This window comes from Colias eurytheme, chromosome 8 (genome assembly GCF_061535395.1).
Source record: "Colias eurytheme isolate Ceu_HAF_F1 chromosome 8, ilColEury1 Martin Lab GWU primary, whole genome shotgun sequence".
Taxonomy (NCBI): domain Eukaryota; kingdom Metazoa; phylum Arthropoda; class Insecta; order Lepidoptera; family Pieridae; genus Colias; species Colias eurytheme.
The window spans coordinates 1,808,690-1,831,499 of NC_142987.1; the positions used below are offsets into that span (position 1 = coordinate 1,808,690).

General features: G+C 33.1%; 1 protein-coding gene across 1 annotated transcript in view; it reads right to left on the reverse strand.

Annotated features, from left to right (window-relative positions):
* Positions 1 to 22,810, reverse strand: part of LOC149906279 (guanylate cyclase 32E-like) — a 166,500-nt gene that overhangs the window by 126,352 nt on the left and 17,338 nt on the right. The window contains exons 2-4 of the mRNA XM_090104411.1: positions 14,240 to 14,385; positions 11,191 to 11,302; positions 4,660 to 4,839 (exon numbers count right to left, since the gene is read on the reverse strand). Coding sequence (XP_089960537.1) covers positions 4,660 to 4,839; positions 11,191 to 11,302; positions 14,240 to 14,385 — 438 coding nt within the window. The remainder of the gene's footprint in view (positions 1 to 4,659; positions 4,840 to 11,190; positions 11,303 to 14,239; positions 14,386 to 22,810) is intronic.

A 22,810-nucleotide genomic window follows, 5' to 3' on the forward strand; every position in this document is an offset into this window, starting at 1 on the left:
TAGCTAAAATAAGGTGGACGCGAATTACTACACCGAATTTGTACAACTTCCATTTTGCGTCCACGGTGGGCGCAAACTATACCTATAGTGCATAACAATAGAACATATTGCGTCCACATTGTTTTTCATTACGTAGTAATGAATTGTTTGTTAAAATATGTAATTTAAAATAGATTGTAAATTTTTGACAAGGACTACAAGTTGATAATTAAAATTTTCATTCAAATTAGCTAATTTTTATGCTATGATATAGAATGAGACTAGTATCTTTGAGAATGAGAGTCAATAAGTCTGTGGTTAAGAAAATAATATAAACAAAAAAGAAATTTAATTCATTACAAACTAAAAAATAGGGTAGGTAGGTAATCATAATAGAACTGATTATTATTTATTTACATAACGTAACTTTGTTTTTTGTTAATTTTTAGTTCTATTATTGATGAGAAGATAAATATAAATAAGTTTTTCCAGTTTCCTTACAGTGAATTATATTAATAATATGTTGATTTTAGGGTTCGGAACCTCAAAAGGAAAAACCGGAATCCTTGTAGGATCACTTTGATATCCGTCCGTCTGTATGTCCGTCTGCCGGTCTGTCTTTCTGTCAAGACCCTTTTTCTCAGTAACGCGTGGAGGTATAAAGCTGAAATTTATATTGAATACTCAAGTCTACGGTCCCTTGAAGCAGTGAAAAAATCAAACTTATAAACCAAAGCAATCAAAAGATACAGCCGTTTATGCTGCAAATTTTCGCAAATTTCTACATTCGCAAGGGAATCAAAACCTACAGGGTACTTTACGTGAACACAGACACTTGAAGTTTGGTACGAAGCAACGTCTTATAGCACAAATAAGGGAAACATTGAAAAAATAATCATTTACAGTTAAAACATATGAAAAAAAACAGGTTAATACGGAACCCTCGGTGTGTGAGTGCCACTCGCATTTGGCCAGTTTTTATTAAATAACTATATTCGTAAATAAATAATTTATTGAAATCTAATTTTTATTTGCATTTATCTGATAAAATATCACCCAATACACTCTTAATTCCTTTTCTAAGCTGGTGGACGCGAACTGGTCCACGGGTGGACGCAAACTGGAATTTTTGGACGCGAACTGGGTAAAACGCCTAATTCTGCTATTTGTCTCGATAAATAAAAACCATATGATATTTCCAACACAATTGAAAGTAAATCTTAAAATAGACTATGTAATGAACACGTTACATAAATTTTGAGTTGAAATTTGTTCTAGCACATTTTTATTTTCTCCTTCAAAGTTTCCAACTGCACTAAGTGGACGCGAACAGGCGCAATTACCCTACCTATGCATATTTACATATTATTTTTATAGCCACAGTTGAACACACCCAAGCGGTACAGTAACATGTACGATCATAATGATTATGCAAAATACAATAAATGTAATTCTATAAATAAATTATTTCATGAAAACACATTGAGTTATTCACAAAGTTAAGTGTATAGCTCAAGTCATAACACGTTATGACTCGCATTTCATCTCATGTCTCCTAAAGCCAGGATAAATGCAAAACATCAAAGGAGCATGTGAATTACACTCAATTTTATATTATTCTGTCTTCGAGGGGAAACTTCGAATATTTGACTTGATAGAAGAGAATTATTATGCAAGCGTGTAAACGGTGTTTGAAATTCTTGTTGCGCAGTTATGTAGGTACATTTTACGCTAAGGGTTGCCTGGTAGAGATCGCTACCTAGCGATAAGGCCGCCTTTTGCTTGTTTATACGTATTTTTTGCTTGTATGTTGTATTTCTAATGTAATAAAGGATTTTTATTTCATATAAATTTTAAAAGGTTTTTTTGTTTGTAATGGCATTGATCCGAAACAACTGAACTGATTTTGAAAATTCAATCACCAGTTCAGAATCATAGCTATATTCATAATTTAATGAGTGATATACTCATTTTTATTTTTCTTTTTTCTATTAATTAGATGATGGGGTGACTCTGGAGCTACAGTGTAGCAAAAATTATAACCAAGTTTAGTACACAAATATGTAGGTACGTTGTAGAATTTTTAACGTCCGCTTCCCTTGATGTCTTCATGTGAATAAAATATTGATGGAATGTATAGTGCACACTAACCTAACTACTGCTAACTGAGGATGTCCTGGCCCGGGCTGCAAATAGGCTAGGCCATATCCTACTAATATTATGAACTAGCTTACCGCCCGAGGCTTCGCCCACTTTGTCTTAAACCGAATAAATTATATACTAAAACCTTCATCTTGAATTTCCATTATTTGAGGACATCGAATCATGTAAATTTTGAGAATAGTTTTATGATGTCAAAATAAAAGTTTATCTCAACATTCCTAGATAAACCACCTAAAATGACTGGACTATAAACAAATCGATTTCAAACATTTATTGAAATGACTATAAGATCAAAATATTATGTCTTCACATACCTACACAAAGGACTATGTGTAGGTACACTAACACTAACAGCACTAACTCTAGTTTTGTTTCTTTTATAACAAATTAAATTTATTAAGAACCAAAGGTATTAAAATGAACCATCTTTACTCGCTAAAATCTAACAATGTTTGGAGAGAATAATCCTGTCTTGGCACATTAACTAATTCCTTTGCTTTTACATATTTAGTGAAAATGTATTGTACAATCATAATACAAGAAATAAGTATAACTGACTCACTCCTGGTTTACGCGGGTTTATTTCATGGCTCATATCCATACCAATATTATAAATGCGAAAGTAACTCTGTCTGTCTGTCTGTTACTCAATCACGCCTTAACTACTGAACCAATTTGCATGATATTTGGTATAGAGATATTTTGATATCCGAGAAAGGACATAGGCTACTTTTTATCCCGGGAAATAGGATAGGTTTTATCCCGGAAATCCCACGGGAACGGGAACTATGCGGGTTTTTCTTTGACTGTGCGATCGAAGCTGCGGGTGGAAAGCTAGTAAATTTAAAAAGAATAGAAAAAATGCCATTAAACCAAAAATGTCATAGCTCATGTCAGGTTCATTTTTGGCGGGAATTTATTTTTATTAAAAGTTACGCTGTTCTCTAAGGTGATGAGTGAATTGATGAAATAAGTAAAGGGGGTATAAATGTAATTCAAAATATCAATTCTCCTTAATAATTTTAAAGCCGTTTTTTAAAGTAAAATGTCCTTGCTGTTAGCATTACACATTCAAGGCATAATATATTTTGCTGCCATGATAAAATTTAGTATTCATCTCAATTTACGACATCATAAATTCAAAATCAGTATGACATGAATGAAATATGACTTACGAAAGCTGTTTTAAATTTATTTTCAAATATTTTAGGAGTAATTTATCTACCTTAATTATAAACGATGGTGTTTAAAAAATATTTAAAGTAGTGAGTTTAAACGAGTTCCTCCATTTTTACTAAAACTTAACAGATCTTAACTGAACAAGTCTATCTTTAAAAAAAAACATCAAAATCCGTTGCATAGTTCTACAGTTTCTATTCTTTTTCTATTCTTCGCATTAAAAACACTAAAAACCAACGATAATAATTCGTTTAAAACTTATTAACAACATAACATGTAAATATATTTTGAGCACACAATTATGTAATTCGCTTGCTCAATTTTTTTCCTGATTAATTAACTGTTTGTAATATTGCACGCCTCATAAGCGAAGCGTCGCGTTGAGGTGGGTACTACTGTCACTTCGCGCAAAACATCTGATTTTTCAAACTTAAAATGTCTTTATGTATCATACATTGCACTTGTAAGATAATACATACACACACATATTAAGAAAAAAACACTATTTTTAACATTCATGATATTTTTGATGTCATTTTTGTTATTTAAACTAGTTAAAAAACAGTTTAAAAAAGTTCTGTCTTGGACGTCCGTGTGTCTGTATGTGCGGAGGATTTTCTTGTTAACACGATAGCGACCGAAATACTTTACTAATCGAGTCTTTTTTTTTCTCTTACGCTTGAGTATGCTCAGGAATAGAACCCTTTCATTTTTCAGGGTGTGATTCGATGTGGTTTAATTGTTATTAAATAAACAAAAATAATAATTAATAAATAATTATTAAAAAAAAATTATGAGGCGTGCACTTTTGGATTTTCCAAATTATTTAATATTACTTTCATAAATCCAGATGACCAATTTAATTAAATACATAATTTTACCGTCTGCCAATTAAAAAGCGACCGCTACGCTCGAAAAATGAAATGATCACAAAAAGCATCTCTATATAAAAATAACTTATCCGTGAAGCGAAATATTTTATTTCATTTCTAATTACGATTTATTTTGAAAAAAGTAATTGTATGTAATAAAACGACTATTTTTTTCCGTTAACAAGCCGTTGCAAATTATTGTAATTAAAACAACACTCGGCTATCTCTATGTTACTTTTATATCTGTAATCATGTAATGGTGTCTGTTTTGTAAGTTTTCCTAAATAAATAAATAAAAATAAACCGTACTTATGTTATATAGGTACTATTACTGAAATAGCGGTACAAACTCTTCTTTGATTAAAAAAAGTAAGTCAACCGTGCTCAAATAGGATCTACTGGTTTCTGAGATAGTTCTACAAACTTTTATTCGATTTATTTATATTAATATGTAAACTTTTGTTACCTTTATAGCCTCCATCTGCTGTCCTGCAGCTGTCAGCTCGTCTCCAGCCACAATAGCGAACTTGTTCCATCCAAATGCCTTCAAGAGCGCGACAACCGACTTGCTGACCTTGTGGGCAGGCGGGAGCGTCCTCGCGAAGGTCGAGCCTAGACCACCGGAGTCTTGGGCTTCTGCACATTTCTGTTAAAGATATAGTACCTTGTTATTATCAAATAAACATGTAGAAAGGTGGGTAAAGAATGTTTGTACTTATAGTGAATCTGTTTAAATTAATAGGTAGTTAATTAAAAAGATATTTTTGACGTGACAACGTCTTATAATTCGATAGAGCCGGCTGCACGCACGAAAAAACATGACTCATGCGGCGTTACCTCGCTCTGAGGCGTTCCATGTAAGGCTTGAAGTGCAAGCGAGAGCGCGGAGCGAGCGACAAAGAATCACAATCGGCCGTTGTCACGTTCAACTATCGTCAGTAAACCGACTTTACAGACAACCAATTTTTTATTAAAAATGTAAAGCGTAGTATGTAAAAATGAAATCATTACATTTTTATGTGACCCTTTAAAATCTTAATAAGTTAAACATATACTTTATTTTAATCATATTAAACAAAGTATAGCCTGCTCTATCAATTTCGTGTAGTAATAATAGTTGTAGTACCTAATGATTGAATTCAATATGTGTTTAATATAAAAATGGGTAGCATAAACAAAAGTTATAGGTCATTAAAGTAACTTCAAATTCATTCTATACTAAAGAATCGACTTTGATCAATTTAAATGTTGCAGACTGCAGTAACTATAAATAACAAAATATATATATTTATTTATAGATATTCATCATACAGGAATAATATGAACATTCCAGAAAATAAAGTTACGTAAAAAGATCAAATATGAAACGAGCTGACCTAACAGACGATCCACGTCAGCGCAAACTGTCAAGCGCAAACTTTCTATTTGGTATTTTTCAGCACACTGCTATTTTTTGGTATATTAATTTAGTATATACCTTACTTAATTAAGTATATACCATATTATAGAGAATAAGTTATAGGTATTCTATAAAAATAACAATGAAGCTGGATAAATGATGAATCTGTATCATTTTACTAACAAAAGGAAGACTAAATTAATATGAAGGAAGAAGAAAACCTTAAAAAGCTGACTAAAACTAGTACTCAAGTAAATAATCAATCTTATATACAGGGTGTACCAAAAAGTAGTGATGAACGGAAGCTGAGAGGTAGAGGACCTAGAGGGCTATCCGAATCACCCCCATGTATGTTATGCGATTTTTCGTATTTTCGGAGTTATGACGTTTTTTTCAATTTTTCACCTATCGCCGAGTACGATGATATTTTCACTCATGCTGACGTCAATGATTGCGGAAGATGCTTGATTTTTTTTTTGTGTGCTAAGCTGAAAGATAGGCCAATTCAGTATGGTAACATTTACTATCGTTAGATCTTTGAATGGAATAAAAAAAAGAATTAAATGGCAAGAAAGATAAAATTACCCAGTATGTTCACCACTTCAAGGGCCCGTAAAAAAATAAAATCACATAAAAAAAGTTTTCCGTTTGACTTTTAAAAACTTGCTCTATCTATCAGATAGCTACCCTGAAAATTTCATTTTATTATTCAGAAGGCTTCAATCGAAAAATTTAAATCTAAATGTGGTAAGTGCAAAAATTGAATTAACATTATGATCATTAAAACCAATAAATAGGTGTTTAATTACCAGAAATTTTTAAAATAACCCCGCTGTTGCTCAATGCAAGTGCGACATCACCGTAAAAAGTTGTCTTTTAAATGTCTGAATGCCCTTTTATCATTTTTAATGGTTTCTTCTGCTACTATGAATTTCCGGGTTATTTCGTCCAAATTGTGGCAGTCTCTCGCCTTGTAGTATACCCACGGAAAAAAATCAATAGGGTTTATGTCCGGAGACCGTGCAGGCCAGGCTAAAGGGCAAAGATACCCTGAAAGATGGATTGATCGTTGCAGCCTGCGCATGCGCCGGTGACGCCTGCCTTAAAGCCTGGCCTCTACGGTCCCTCAACCTAAACCCCATTGATTTGTTTCAATGGGAATACTAAAAAGACCTCGGCTACTTGAGAGAATGCCACAATTTGGACGAAATAACCCGGAAATTCATAGTAGCAGAAGAAACCATTAAAAATGATAAAAGGGCATTCAGACATTTAAAAGACAACTTTTTACGGTGATGTCGCACTTGCATTGAGCAACAGCGGGGTTATTTTAAAAATTTCTGGTAATTAAACACCTATTTATTGGTTTTAATGATCATAATGTTAATTCAATTTTTGCACTTACCACATTTAGATTTAAATTTTTCGATTGAAGCCTTCTGAATAATAAAATGAAATTTTCAGGGTAGCTATCTGATAGATAGAGCAAGTTTTTAAAAATCAAACGGAAAACTTTTTTTATGTGATTTTATTTTTTTACGGGCCCTTGAAGTGGTGAACATACTGGGTAATTTTATCTTTCTTGCCATTTAATTCTTTTTTTTATTCCATTCAAAGATCTAACGATAGTAAATGTTACCATACTGAATTGGCCTATCTTTCAGCTTAGCACACAAAAAAAATCAAGCATCTTGCGCAATCATTGACGTCAGCATGAGTGAAAATATCATCGTACTCGGCGATAGGTGAAAAATTTAAAAAAACGTCATAACTCCGAAAATACGAAAAATCGCATAACATACATGGGGGTGATTCGGATAGCCCTCTAGGTCCTCTACCTCTCAGCTTCCGTTCATCACTACTTTTTGGTACACCCTGTATAAAAATGAATCGCAAAATGTGTTGGTAAGCGCATAACTCGAGAACGGCTGAACCGATTTCGATAATTCTTTTTTTATTATATTCCTTGAAGTACGAGGATGGTTCTTATGTAGAGAAAACGTAAACATGTACCACGGGCGAAGCCGGGGCGGACCGCTAGTTTTAAATAAAATTATCCATCACAATTTATCTTGGAAACGATGTCAGTTACTGCCTAAATGTTCATAAAACCCTAGTACTTAGAATTGCGTGTTTTATCTACCGTGAAACTATTAGCAGGGAAGGAAAATACATTCACGGGTCATTAGAAGGACCATACAAATTATTTCTATTTTAATTAAATACAACAATATTCTTTAAAGTTAAAAAAAAACTGGCTGCTTTGGCTGGACCTTTTAAATAGAAATAGGGTTTTAGGAAAGAATCTCTAAAATAAAATATAATATGTAAATAGGTAGGTACATATTTTAATTGAATGAAGTTAAATGAATGAAGTTCTTTTAATCGCGCGTTGCGAAAGGGGGCTAGACCAATGATAATATTATAAATATAGAGCTAGACGGTGTTCCTTGACACCTCTCAAGTTTTTTCTTCATATTGTAAATGATTCTTTCTTTCTTTCTACTTTTATATGTACCTAGCTATCGCCCGATAGGGATACGATAATACATTTAGTTATATTTTAGGAGAATGTAATTCGTTTGCGAAATATGTCATATTTTCTCTCAAATAATCTATTTCAGTGTGTGTTTTGTAGATAAAATATTTCCAATTCAACAAACATTCTTTCGAATGTTGAATCGATTAAAAAAAAGAGCGTGTGTGCCGAGCACACGTGTCATAAGTGAAACTTCTTTGGCAAGATTAAAAAATACCTACCAAAATCGTCGCCTTACTCCATGACGTGACGGCATTGCCATGACGCGACTTAAAAATTTTATTCTCAACGCAGCTAAAGAAGTTTCACTTCAAAAGTTTAAAATATATACTTAGATACAATATTTAATGAGCTTATATGCTTATATGGGATCATTGTGCCGTGTGTGAAAATTGCCCGTCCGATTAGGGCCATTCCGGCCTCCTCCACTCAAGCGACAGCTCAAGCCGAGGTTCGAGATCCCCGTCGAGGGGGGACGCCCTTGTGCAAGTCGCTACCAGGGTGAACCTTCAGTTCACCCCCGCGTCCGCGTTAAAATGTAGAAGCCCTTCTGGCTAACATTGAGAGACACCACACAAAAAAAAGTGTGAAAATTGTCCTGAAATATTTATTTATTTATTTATATCATAGATATTTATAAGTAAATTCAATTAATCTTGATCTATAATAAATTATTATCTTATGATAACGAAAATGCTTGGTAAACATATATTAAAACACATTATTGTGTAAAAACACAGAGTCGTTTTTCAAGAGAAGCATTTCAGCTTGCCTGAAACTAATATCAACTAATACAGGCTCTTCTCATACGAGTAATTAATTAGTTTAATGAAGGTATACGTACTCGTATGGAAATAATATAACTCTGTTTACTCCATTTATATGAAACTAGTTGCTCCGCGCGGTTTCACCCCCGTGGCTCCACTTCTGTTGGTCGTAGCGTGATGATATATAGCCTATAGCCTTCCTCGATAAATTACCTATCTAACACCAAAAGAATTTTTCAAATCGGACCAGTAGTTCCCGAGATTAGCGCGTTCAAACAAACAAACAAACAAACAAACTCTTCAGCTTTATAATATTAGTATAGATTTCACTTGATAAAAGCCCTGTGCATGTGTTTAAAAATATCATCGACGTATTAGTTACTATATTATGTTCGATAGACTATTACCGCTTTAACCGACTTTGTTTAAGTAATAAAACCTTCAATTGAGGTATAAATTATGAGAAGAAGAAGGTATATTTACAATTATTATAGGTTATATTCACTATTTTAAAAGGCGTATTCATTTTTGTGGTTATTAAGGTGATTCATGAGTACTTATGTTGTATATTTACATTACAAAGATGCAAGCACAAATACATCAAAATCTTTATTAACAGTACAGTATAGAAGCGAGACAGCATGTCCCTCCATCTCTTTCATTCTCACTGTGAAAATAATTGAAAATTCAATGAACAATAACGCCAATTTGTGGCGATACCACACCAACTGTTAGAATCGTTTTTAGCAACAAAACGTGAATCGCTATTAAATCTGTCATGCAATGACGCCGTGTCCCTAGTAGGACTGATTCATTTCAGTTTCTCCAATTTAACTTATCAAATTCTTTAATCGGAATAATTTTACTAATTCATTAATCGAAATACTTCAATATTTAAAAAAAACTGGAAAAAAGACTTATTAGGTTAGTAGGTGAACGAATAGTCTTGCCAGTGCCACTTCTTATAACAGTCCTAAATATACAGAAATGATTATTATTGTCATTAAATTCGAAGCCAGGACCTCTCAATCAATGCTCATACTTTAACCATTGCATGGATTTTTCATGAAAAATTCACAATATATAAAAGCTAGCTAATATATCAAAAAGCGTGTACTATAAAAAGTGACCCGATTTTATATTTGTTTTTATTTCAGCAATAAAATATTTTTTACAGATAACAGATTCTATACATCACCAGTTAGAAATTTATAACATAAAACTAGTACTTATGCAGAATATAATAAAATAAAGTTTTTATAATTCTAAAACTTTTTCTATTTAATCGTGTTAAAAACGAAATTACTAAAATAATCGAGAGGTTTTTCAGATGTAACGTCTCCGGATTATCCACGAAAAAGATTATCTAGCACTTAATACAAGGAATTTTTTATATGTTTTAGTTTGGATATAGCGTTTATTCAAAATAACACGAATCAAGATTTAAGATTGTATTTTCTATCAGGAAATTGGATTTTTAATATCTCATTTCAAAGAACTTATAAATAGAAATCCCATCAAACCTAGAGCCGTGTAAATCTTTAAGATTTAGCTTTATTACAATGTTTTTAAAGGGATTTTTATTTATAAGAAAACTTATCTAGTCATCATAAATTGGTATCGTTCCAAACAGGTTTAGTTCTTGCATAGATAATATACTATAGTTTCTTGTAAAGTTTGAACGATCAGCTAGGTATTACCACTTATTACTTAGTAGCGGTCCGCCCCAGCTTCGCCCGTAGTACATATTTCGTAATAAAAAGTAGCCTATGTCCTTTCTCGGGTATAAAAATATCTCCATACCAAATTTCAAGCAAATTAGTTCAGTAGTTTAGGCGTGATTGAGTAACAGACAGACAGGCAGAGTTACTTTCGCATTTATAATATTAGTATGGATTTAATTAACTATCTTTTTTAACAATGAAATATAATTAAATATAATTACGCATTGCAGTTATGCATGCAGTTGGAAAAACAAGACATCTCACTTATGATGATACAGCAGCATTCATTTGTTTTAGCTAATTTCGCATGTTGTTTTAATCCATTAGTCTTAGAAAGCATTTTGTTGTACTAACTGTGACGACGCCTACCAGTAAAACTACTTAAAAAAGAGAGTGTGTGACGAGCACACGTGTCAGAAGTGAAACTTCTTTGGCAAGATTCAACGATACCAAAATTGTCGCCTTACTCCATTACGTGATACTGCATGACGCGACCTTGAAATTTTACTCTCAATGCGCCTAAAGAAGTTTCACGTCAACTAGTAACATAGTAATTCTGATAACTTACGTGTGATATAAGAGGTAGGTTCCATGCCGCGGCTAGCCTCGCTTCGGTGTGGCAAGTTGCATCAGGTCCAAAGAACGCCATCACGCCAAGGTCTCGCATTTGTGTCATCACCCTAAAGTTAATGAATGTATGAAAAATTATTTATTGCACACTAAAAAACAGTATTACAAAACAAGTGCAATATAAGTAACAACATGTACAGGCAGTCTTATCGTTGTAAGCGATTTCTGCCACACAACCCGGAAAAAATAAGGATAACATTTATTGCAGTGGTGCATTACAATTTTATTTTTGTTTTAAAATTTAAAAAAGACGTGTGGCACTCGGGAACTGCCGCGGTAAAGCTATTGCATGCTATGCCTTTATGCAACACCTCCGTGCCCATCGGAGTGGGAAGCGTGAGATTTTTTCGTTACGGAATTTCTGGATTCGGTCCCCGCGCTCAACGCCCGCGATAGAAGCTATGCAATAGCTTAAAAAAACTAAACAACAGAAACAAAATTGTTATGTATGACTCTACCTTTTCAACTATAAGTTTATCACAATTAAATGTCATATTTTTTGTAGTTTATTTTTATTTCAGTTTGCGTTTTATCCATCGTATAAAGTTGAACTCAGCAACGTTAGCTACCTATCTCAAATAAAAAAAAAAACATCAAGAGAAATCTCCATAGAGTAAATCGAAAAACTTTCTTTTTTAAAAATGGACATCTAAAAGACGGCTACAAAAAATAAACTTTTTTATATTAAGTATATTTTGCCTGTTTGTAAGTATAAATATTTTAGTACTAAATACTGAGAAATAGTCTTGTGTAGTCATTTTTGTATCGAATTTCTGCGAAGGTAGACAATCTCAAAGAAGTGTCCCTTATAAGTTTCAAATATTCACTATAGCTTGAATCTTGTGATTCTTTTGCGTTGCTTCTTGCGTCGTTTCTATAGTATATTGGAAAATACGATGTCGCATATAATACATTCGCAATCTGAACTCAATGATGATGACACGTATCGAGAGAATAAATAATTTTCTATAAAGCTAGCTGCGCTCCGCGGTTTCACTCGCGTGGCTCCACTTCTGTTGATTTTAGCGTGATGATATAATAGCCTATAGCCTTCCTCGATAAATAGGCTATCCAAGAATTTTTAAAATCGGACCAGTTCTTGAGATTAACGCGTTCAAACAAACAAACTCTTCAGCTTTATAATATTGGTATAGATTTATGAAATCTCTACCAACATGCTTTTTAAATTTTTCCTATATTACAAAATCATTTTTACAGGGAAGTTAACGTAATAACATAACATCGTGGGGGAACTACTTCTAAGAACCCACAGGTATACCGTTTTTTTTTTATAGTGGGGAAATCTTCCAAAGATACCCACGGCTCCCGGGGAAGGAGCCGTGGGTTATGTCGGATTCTTACCGACTAAAACCCCACTGTGTTCCGTCGAGCCGCTTTAATGATGGGGCCGCGGGTATTTGTTAGGATTCTTCCGCGACCACCCACAGGTATACCTGCGGTCTGAACGTAAACCCCTCAGTAAAACCCTTTGCTTTGATGATGGTAATACCTTAATGTGATCTTCAAATTGAATAACACTGCTATTTATCCATCCCTACCAAAATGATTTTATCTCTACTTTTGACTGACATATAAAGCTGTTTGTTAGAACACGCTAATTTCAGGAACAACTGTTTCAATTTGAAATTTCACGAGTGTTAGAGAGCCCATTTATCGAGGAATCCTAAGGGCGCGTTCCCACTATGTCGTAACGACTAATTTATCGTTCGACGACTGTCGTCTTTACCTGTTCCCATTATAACGATTGTTTGTCGTCAACATTTTTTATCGTTTAGCGACTGTCGTATCTAGCTGTTCCCATTGGATCGCGACGACATTTTATCGTTTCCTGGCAGTCGCTTTGTCGTTTACACATCATCAGCAAGCTACAAATCTAGTCGCCTCTGCGTTCGCTTGGTGATTACTAGTGCGTTTACTCTCCTGAGTTCAATGGACGTCATAGAGTTGCCGTCCACGATTTTTTATCGTTTTACGACTGTCGTGCTTGCCGTTCCCACTGTCACGACAAAGTGTCGTCACTGCAAAAACTGTCGTAGACGACAGTAAATTGTGTCGTTCTAAATGTGAACACCTCCATTTAAACATATAAGCCACGACACTTAAAACTACACGATTATCTGTCGTCACGACACGGTGGGAACGCGCCCTAAGCTATATTATAAATGAATAAATAAATAAGGCTTATTTCAGACACTAGACCTTCACAACGACAATGCTACTCTATTAAAGCAATTGTAATAATAGTACTAAGTTGTGAAGGCAAAAATAAAGAATTTATTTATAACTAGCTTTCCGCCCGCGGCTTCGCCCGCGTTTTCAAAGAAAAACCCGTTCCCGTAGGATTTCCGGGATAAAACCTATCCTATGTCCTTTCTCGGGTACCAAAATATCTCTATACCAAATTTCATGCAAATTGGTTCAGTAGTTAAGGCGTGATTGAGTAACAGACAGACAGACAGAGTTACTTTCGCATTTATAATATTAGTATGGATAATATCACCATGCTTAGACAAATAAGAGCGGTGCAATGCGAGTAAAACATTGGCACACAGATATTATAAGCAAAAGATAGACCTCTTTCTATATTTTACTGTTTATTGGATAAATCTCGATCAAAATATCGTATCGCCCTAACTAATTTACAAACGGCTTTAATCTAAAAGTCTAATCGTTTGACATTGTTCCATAAATAGAAGCAATGATCAAATATTCAGCCTTTATTAAAAATCGTGTCGGGACCGCAGCTAATATTATATTATAGCTCACAACTTAAATATGTTTAAACCATTTAATTTTCATAAACACAGTGGGGTTTTGGTCGTTAGGAATCCGACATATACCCACGGCCCTTTCCCCGGAGGCCATGGGTATCTATGCAAGATTTCCCCACTTAAAAAAAAACAAAAAAGGTAGTATATTATTACTTAATTCTTGTCTTGCAAGAAATATTTCTTCATAAATCTTACCTCAATGAAAGGCTGTCTTTATCCAAAGGGAATGAAGGCCTGGGTCTTCCTATATCAGCAGTCAGGAATTTCAGTTTCAAGCCCGGTAAAAGACTTGGTTCCCGGTTCACCAGAGCCACTGCTAAAGGAAGAGCTCCGAGTACCGTCTGAAAAGAATATATATTTTAGTATGTTTCAACACTCTTTTATAAGCTTCACCTGTATTTTAAGGACTCAACTTTGACTCTATATACGGACAGATTCAATTCAAACTTTGTATGTACAGTTGTACACACTTATGAAGACAAAATAAATTCATGAATTATCACTACATAGTATAAAACAAAGTCGCTTTCTCTGTCCCTATATGTCCCTATGTATGCTTAAATCTTTAAAACTACGGAACCGATTTTGATGCGTTTTTATTAATAGATAGAGTGATTAAAGAGGAAGGTTTTAGTATATAATTTATCATGTTTTAGACAAAGCGGGCGAAGCCGCGGGCGGAAAGCTAGTATATGATAAAGCGTGTTTTATTGTTACCTTATAGTGTTACCTTTGCTAATATTATGAATGCGAATGTATGTTTATTTACCTCTTCAACTCTAAACGGAGCCATTTATTGAATTTTTTTTTAGCTGGAAGTATTGAGAAGGACAGACAGTGACATAGGTTTCTTTTTATCGCAATAAAACATGTTCTTTCCTTCGATCACAAAGGCGAAGCCTTGGCTGTATAGCTAGAATATTTTTGGTAGATTTACAAGCTTTTAGGCCCATTGAGTTATCTAACGATACTATTTCTATACAAACCTTTAATTTCTTTTCCTATATCCTAAATCTACATAATATTACTGAAATTCATTAAAATCGTGAATCGATTTTAATGAATTTCAGTCTCTTAAACATGAAGACGGAAGATGCTCAATTCTCATATTATAATATAATATAAATACTACACGCTTTTGGGCTTATAATTTATCATATCAATAAGGATTAAACCTCTTATAACAAAGGAGAAATATTCGTAGACACTTCAAAAAACATAATTTAGTCGCTAAACATAAGTTAATCTTTACTGACACAAGACAAACAACCATTAGTTACGACTTACGAAGTTAGAAGGGTTTTTAAATTAATCCATCAGTCCTCGGAATCACAGACACAATAGAAAATCTATTGTGTCGCGCCCCGATCGGGCCTTACGGTGGTCAATGGGTTAATAATGACTACGAAAAATATATCTAAACTAATATTATAAAGCTGAAGTGTTTGTTTGTTTGAACGCGCTAATCTCAGGAAGTACTGGTCCGATTTGAAAAATTATTTTGGTGTTAAAGAGCCAATTTATCGAGGAAGGTTATCGGCTTCATATCATTACGCTAAGACCAACAAGAGCGGAGCCACGCGAGTGAAACCACGAAGCGCAGCTAGTACAAGTTTGAATGGGCCTTGGAGGAACAGTAAGTAAGGATTAAACCTCTTTCTAGCCTCACATTTCCATCCTGTGTAATGTGTATACAGGGCGCTATATTATGGCGCTAAATTTCGTCCTAAAACATTGAACCATGTTTTTTTCCATGATTACTTGTTTCAAAAATTATTTTAATGAAATAACCATACAAATAAAAGATCTACATCAAATTGATAGCTTGCATATTTGCTTTCAATGTTGTTTTAGGTAAATATTATCTAGATTTTCTTGCATGTCACGGTTTCTTACCAAGTCACTCTTTACCTACACGTGGTAAAAGCTGTCTTGACCACTGTTTCGTAAAATCTAATATAAAAGTGGCTACTTTTGTATGTGAGTCTGCAATAACGGATCATTCTGCAATATTTCTTACTTTTTCTAACAAACAAAAAACTAGTATAGCTAAGACAACATGTTTTACAACCAATATAAATTACTCAAAAGCTTCCAAACTACTCTCATTGGTAGATTGGCACAATCTACTATCTACAAATGATCCTAATAGTCTAACTAATTCATTACTTGATACCGTTGGCAATATTATAAGCGATAGCTCCCGATTATTTAAAAAAGCTAATAGAAATTCTATTTTACAACCCTGGATTACACCAGGTTTGCTGCGATGTATACGTTTCAGAGATATTTTACACCGCCGAAACAAAAACGATCCAAATAATAAGGAACTTGAACTCATATATAAACGCTATAGGAATCATTGCAGTAATATTTTACATACTTCTAAAAACAACTATGATAAAATTGAGCTTAATAATAACAGAAAAGATATTAAAAAGTCATGGAAAACTATTAAACGCATTTGCCATATAAACAGTAACTCATTAAAAAGCCCTGATAATGCTTTAAATTTATTAAAACTTAAGAACACTCCAGTTCATTCTATTGAATTTATAAATGATTTCTTTATTAATATAGGTAATGAATTAGCATCAAATATTTTACATCAACTAAATTTATCAGAAATTCAGCTCAAATCTAAAAATAATCAAGGCGCCATTTCACTTAATTCATTTGTTTTGTTGGAAACAGATATAGTGGAGGTTACTAGTACAATTTTGTCTTTAAAAAACACTTATGCTTCAGGATATGATGGCATATCATCTATTTTCTTAAAGAAAAATCTTGCTATATTTGGCCCACCGATCACGCAATTATGCAATATATGCTTATCATCGGGTGTGTTTCCTGATCGTTTAAAACAATCTCAAGTTGTGCCGATTTACAAGTCGGGAGACAGAGACAGTATAACCAACTATCGCCCTATCTCACTTTTGCCAACCATATCAAAGGTTCTGGAGAAGATTATTAACAAGCGTCTCGTTAATTATTTGGAAAAGAATTGCATACTTTCAACTAATCAATTTGGCTTTCGTGCAAAAAAATCGACTAGTGATGCTATCAATACTCTTGTGTCTCTTATTGCTAACAATTTAGACAGGAAGATAAAATGTTTGGGTGTTTTTTTGGATCTGGCGAAAGCGTTCGATACTGTCTCTGTCCCCCTGCTCCTGGCAAAGCTTGAATCAATGGGAATTCGTGGTACCCCTCTAGAATTGTTTAGAGATTATTTATCAAATAGGACTCAACTTGTTAAAATTGGTGATGTACGGAGTCAAAAGCGGTCCATAAATTTTGGCGTTCCTCAGGGATCGGTACTCGGCCCTACGCTCTTTTTAATATACCTAAATGACCTATGTAATCTACACATACCTGACGCGAAGTTAATAAGTTTTGCTGATGATACTGTTATTGTTTTTCAAGGGGAGACATGGGAATCTGCTCGTTTGGCAGCTGAATCAGGCATGCGATTGGTAATAAATTGGCTAAATCATAATCTTTTAACTTTAAAGGAGAATGGGCATTTTACTATGGAAGTTGGGCCTGAACCCTTGAGTTGGACCAATACACATGAGATATTGTTTTTATAATAGATCATAACACATAGATAACGGGAAAAATATATATAAAAAAATAATCAACCGGGTTTTTGTACAGTCACATCAAGTTTTATTTCTTTGTGTATAATATTTTTTGCAGTAAATAACTGTTATAAGACAATGATAATATCTTTATGTTACTCCAATTCACTTTCACTTACAAATACATACTAATCTTAAGCCTTCTAATAAACGAAATACACTAATATTATGTTTTGTAACAGGTACCTATACCGTGTTTATTATAATTCAACGTAGTTAGACGTTTTTTGTGGTTAAACCACAGTTAAACTCAGTCACTCCAGTGACATTTAGATTTATATTTACTTCACTCGAATTAAAAACACCGTTATTGTGCGCAAAATAATAGCCAAATAAATAAAACTTTTTACCTTGACTGTACAAGAACCCGGTTGATTTATTTTTTTATTTTATTTTTTTCGTAAGGTATGTGTAATGATCTATCACAAAAACAATATTTCGTGTGTATTGGTCTTAGCCCAAGTTTCAGGCCCAATTTGCCCATTCTCCTTTTACAAAAACTAAATATATAAATTTTTCTCTTAAAAATAATAATAGACCTCCCCAAAATTTTACCATAAAGGCGCATACGTGCTTAAATGTAGGAAACTGCGATTGCTATACTCTTTGCCCTGTCGATACTATAAAATACTTAGGGATAACAATAGATAAAAACTTAAACTGGAAGCCGCAAATAGATGATTTAAAAAGTAGAATACGTAAACTTATACCAATTTTTAAAAAAATAAGACGCCTTAAGGATGAAACCACGAACAAAATCGTTTATCAGTCTTTGTGCCAATCGCTCATTAATTATGGTATCTCGGCTTGGGGTGGCGCAAACAAAACAACACTTCTTAAGCTCGAACGCACACAGAGATGTATCTTAAAAGTACTGCAATTTAAGCCGTTTAGATATCCAACAAATCTCTTGTACACCGAATGCCGCGTTCTGACTGTGAGACAAATATTTATCAAAGTAATAGTCTTGGAGCAGCACACAGTTCCTCCATCTTCTTCCGTTGTTACAAAAAGAAAAACCCGCATTGAAGAGATTTACTGTGTGCCGGGTTGTAAAACTCGTTTTGCGAAAAATTTTGCATATTATATTGCTCCCTATTTGTATAATTATATTAACAATAAAATTAAAATAAAAGAAATGAGTAGATACCTTTGCAGTAAATCTTTGGATAAATTTCTGCTTAGCCTCGACTACAACGAGACAGAAAAACTGTTTGTGGCTAGTGCCTTTTAGTACACGTGTTACTTAAAGTTACCTAATTATTGTTTATCCTCATAAGTTTTATATCTTTAAACCGTAGTGTAAACTTTGCAAAAAATAAATAAATAAAAATAAAATAAAAATAAACTTCCCTACTGTAACACAGTGGCGTCAGCGACTAGCACGGAGGGAAGTAATTTATGTTTATTTGTAATAATTACTATGTCTTACTGAAATAGATTAATTGATGTTTGTAAATTGTCTGGAGGTAAATATATAAATATAAATATACTAAATATACTAAATAATAAATTGTTGTGGATAGTTTTTAGAATTTTAATAGTAGAGTGTATTTAGTTAATTTATGTATGAGTTAAGCATTTAATTAATTTATGGCATTTTTTTTGTATGTAATTTCAGTATTTATACTCTAAGAACAAGCATATTTTGTATGTCACAAAGTTTATCTCGTGCCTTTTATACCTACGAATCTATGTTGATGATTTCAAAGACTAAAATTGTTACATTGTAATATTATATTGGTGGTGGTAAGGTGAAATAAATAAATAAAAAAAATAAATAAAAAAATAATCAAGTTGCTGCTATTTACAACCGAGTAACTTGCTTCGGAGGGAGCCTGCAAAGTTTGTTGCTAAAATTATACAAGTCAACTTTGTTAACGTATGTTGGTAATATAAGCCCACTAAGGTGGTCAAAAAATACGTATTTAGGGTTTGTTGCTTTTAACCTATTCACTCAGTAAACTTAACAAACCTATTTACTATAGTCAATCGTGTTACTCTTTTAACAATACCCAACGTGCTCTGTTGTTTTTAGCAAAGTAATTCAGTGATTTCAAATATGTTGCTTTGTAAAACTAGCTAAGTAACACAATAATGTTAATCATATTTATTGGGTAGGGACAGCCAATCTACTTTGTTACTTCTACTCAATTAAAAATTTGTATACGTAGCCAAGTTACTGGGTACTGTCAATCGTGTTCATTGGGTAACTATAACTAAATATACTCTGTTCTTTCTAGTCAATTAAGATTGGTATATTTAGCCAAGTTACTTTGAATTCTTAGGCGGGTTTATTAGGTAACCATAGCTAAAATACTTGGTTGCAAGTAATAATTCAAACGACACATATTAAGCTATATATTTTCAGTATAAGCTGACCTGTGAATGTTCGTAAAACCTATACAAGGTGTAAGGGGATATACACATCCGAACAGGGCGTGATGTACTGTTCAGTTTCATCAGTACATCACGCCCTGCTTAGATGTGTACCCCCTTTCTGTTACACCCTGTATACAATGTGAGGTCAGCTCATACTGAAAATATTTACCTAGTTCGATATATTGTCATTTGTACCATTATTAATGCAGTGGGAAAAATTTTGGCATGTCGGAAAAAAAGCCAATGAAACGTTCATGTAGGAAAACAACACTAATTTTGCCGACACACCAAATACTTAGAAGAAACTGAAAGAAAATTATGCACATTAATGAAATTAGCTTTATTCAGTACACGATACAATCATTTCAAGTAACATATCTACTACTTACACTTAAATACTACTACTTTTAAAAATAGTACACAATTCACAATGTCAAGAAACGATACTGGAGTTCTGTGTTTTAATTTTCACAATAACAGGGTGAAATATAAATCATGAGCAAACTTTTAAGGAATGACTCAGACTAAACCTGAACAACTTTAATTAGGTATAGGACCAAATCCAACATCGTAAAAGAAATATCAGCTGTTTCATAATATACAAAAGTGGAATTATCTACTATGTCAAAATCTACGGAACAGCTGATTTTATTTCGCGATGTTGGAGTTTGTTCTCTAATGAAATTAGTGGTTTAGGTTTGTTTACATAAAAACAAAAAACCATTATGGTAATATAAGCAAGTTAATACACCTAAATTGTACTTATATGTATTTGATAAGTCAAAAGTTTAGGCAAAACTATAGAATAAGCTAGGAGATTATGTAATCTTTTTGATCTAATAATTTTATTACAACCCAACAAGTAAATCCGTCATTTTTTTTAAACATTTGAATTTATTCTCATTGAAACATAATTCACATTCGTCTTCGGGAAAATGATCATAAATGCTAAAACTTAAACATTTTTTGCACCAAAAAAAATTTAAGTACAATAAGCTCATTACATATTGTTCGTTTTCTATTATAAAATATTCTGGTTGAACCTTGTTACAAATTTGATGTGTAGATATGCAGATATCATATCGGAACTATATCGTACCTACCTTATGTAATTTACGTTAAAGTAATAGGTATATGACAATATGATGCTTGATCAGAAGTAACTTACTAATTCAAATTTATTTTTGGTTTGATTGTGGGGAAGCTTTCAGTGATTTCGGTATATTGTCCTTTGCTTTTCATATCTTTTTCTAGCTGTAAACAAATAAAAAAAACGTAAGTAAGTATACAAAAGTAATTAAACTAAAGCAGACAAAAAATTCTAAAAAACTTATCTCACCAGAAGATATCCTTTGGGTTTTTTAAGAGCAGCATATTCATTGTATTGAGGTATTGGAGCTATGGTTAACTCTTTTGCAGCAATTAGCCTCGTCTCTGTAGTTTCTTGTCACTTTAGTTCTACGGCTGTCCATGGCTCAGAGGAGTTTTTGAGCCATAATAGTTTGTCTTCTGCATCTTGCTCTTCTATAATAGTTTGATTAAAATTCAAAATGATGATGAAAAATTATTGTTTTTAATGTAAATTTGAATCTGCCTTGTAGGTGCTGAGGCGGCGCTTCAACAGACACGTTCGTCACTCGACTATGATTTGATAGAAATGGCCGACTTTGCAGGCTACGCAGCCAATTCCTTGTTTAATTTTTATCAAGTTGCTCGGTCAAAAATAGTATTCGCTCCGTTGTTAATTGCCGAGCTATGCTTATGTACCAATAGATAAGTTACTTGTTTGTTTTTAAGTAAGAAACACGGTTATATGCTTCATAGCAAGTGATTTAATTTTAGCCAAATAATATTATGTCTAAATTTAAATGATTTGCTTGTCATTCAATGATAATGTAAGCTTGTTTATTTTTAACCGAACTCTGTGTAAATAGTAGCCAACTATAGTTAAGTCTATAAATAAATAACTTACTTATCATTAAATAATAACGTAAGCTTGTCTATTTTGAACCTAATTCGGTAAAGGTAATATTGACCGAGTCGTTAATTTTGAAATAAATAAGTACTTTTTTAATAATAGCTAAGAATATTTAGCAATACTTCTTGTATAATACTAGCAAAGCTTTAATGCACATTTTAAATATGTCTTGATTGAATGCAGCAGAATAATTTTTAACCGAGCTAAATTGGTACTTTGCTAAAGCAAAATTTTCTCAGTGTACCAACTTAATTTTTTTATATCACAAATTATATACATTCGATTGTTACATAGTTTTAGTCAAAATTACCCGCTTGAAGAAAGTTTATCAGTTCATAGAATAGTCATTTACGATAACTATAAAAAATTAAATATGTACATTTAAAAAAAACTGCTTCACCTTAACATAAACGTCTATTAAACTATCTATTGAGCCCGGAGCTCGGGTGACAGTTTTAATTTATGCACAAACAGACAAATAGATCGCGATTACACACGTACATTTTTGTGTTTTTCTATAGATGCACGGAAAGCACGTTCAATTTTGTTTTTATATAGAGAAATAATTTTTAAAGTGAAACTTTTATTACATCGTCTCAAACTTTTTGGTCTGTGTAGCGCATGTCGCGTGTATCGCGGCTGCCGAGTAGGTATACCTACTCGGCACGCGACATGCGCTACACAAAGCAGTGTTCGGAACCGTTCGAACAGTTTCACTTTTACCGTGGTTTCATAAAACCACACAACATTTTTTTATTGTAT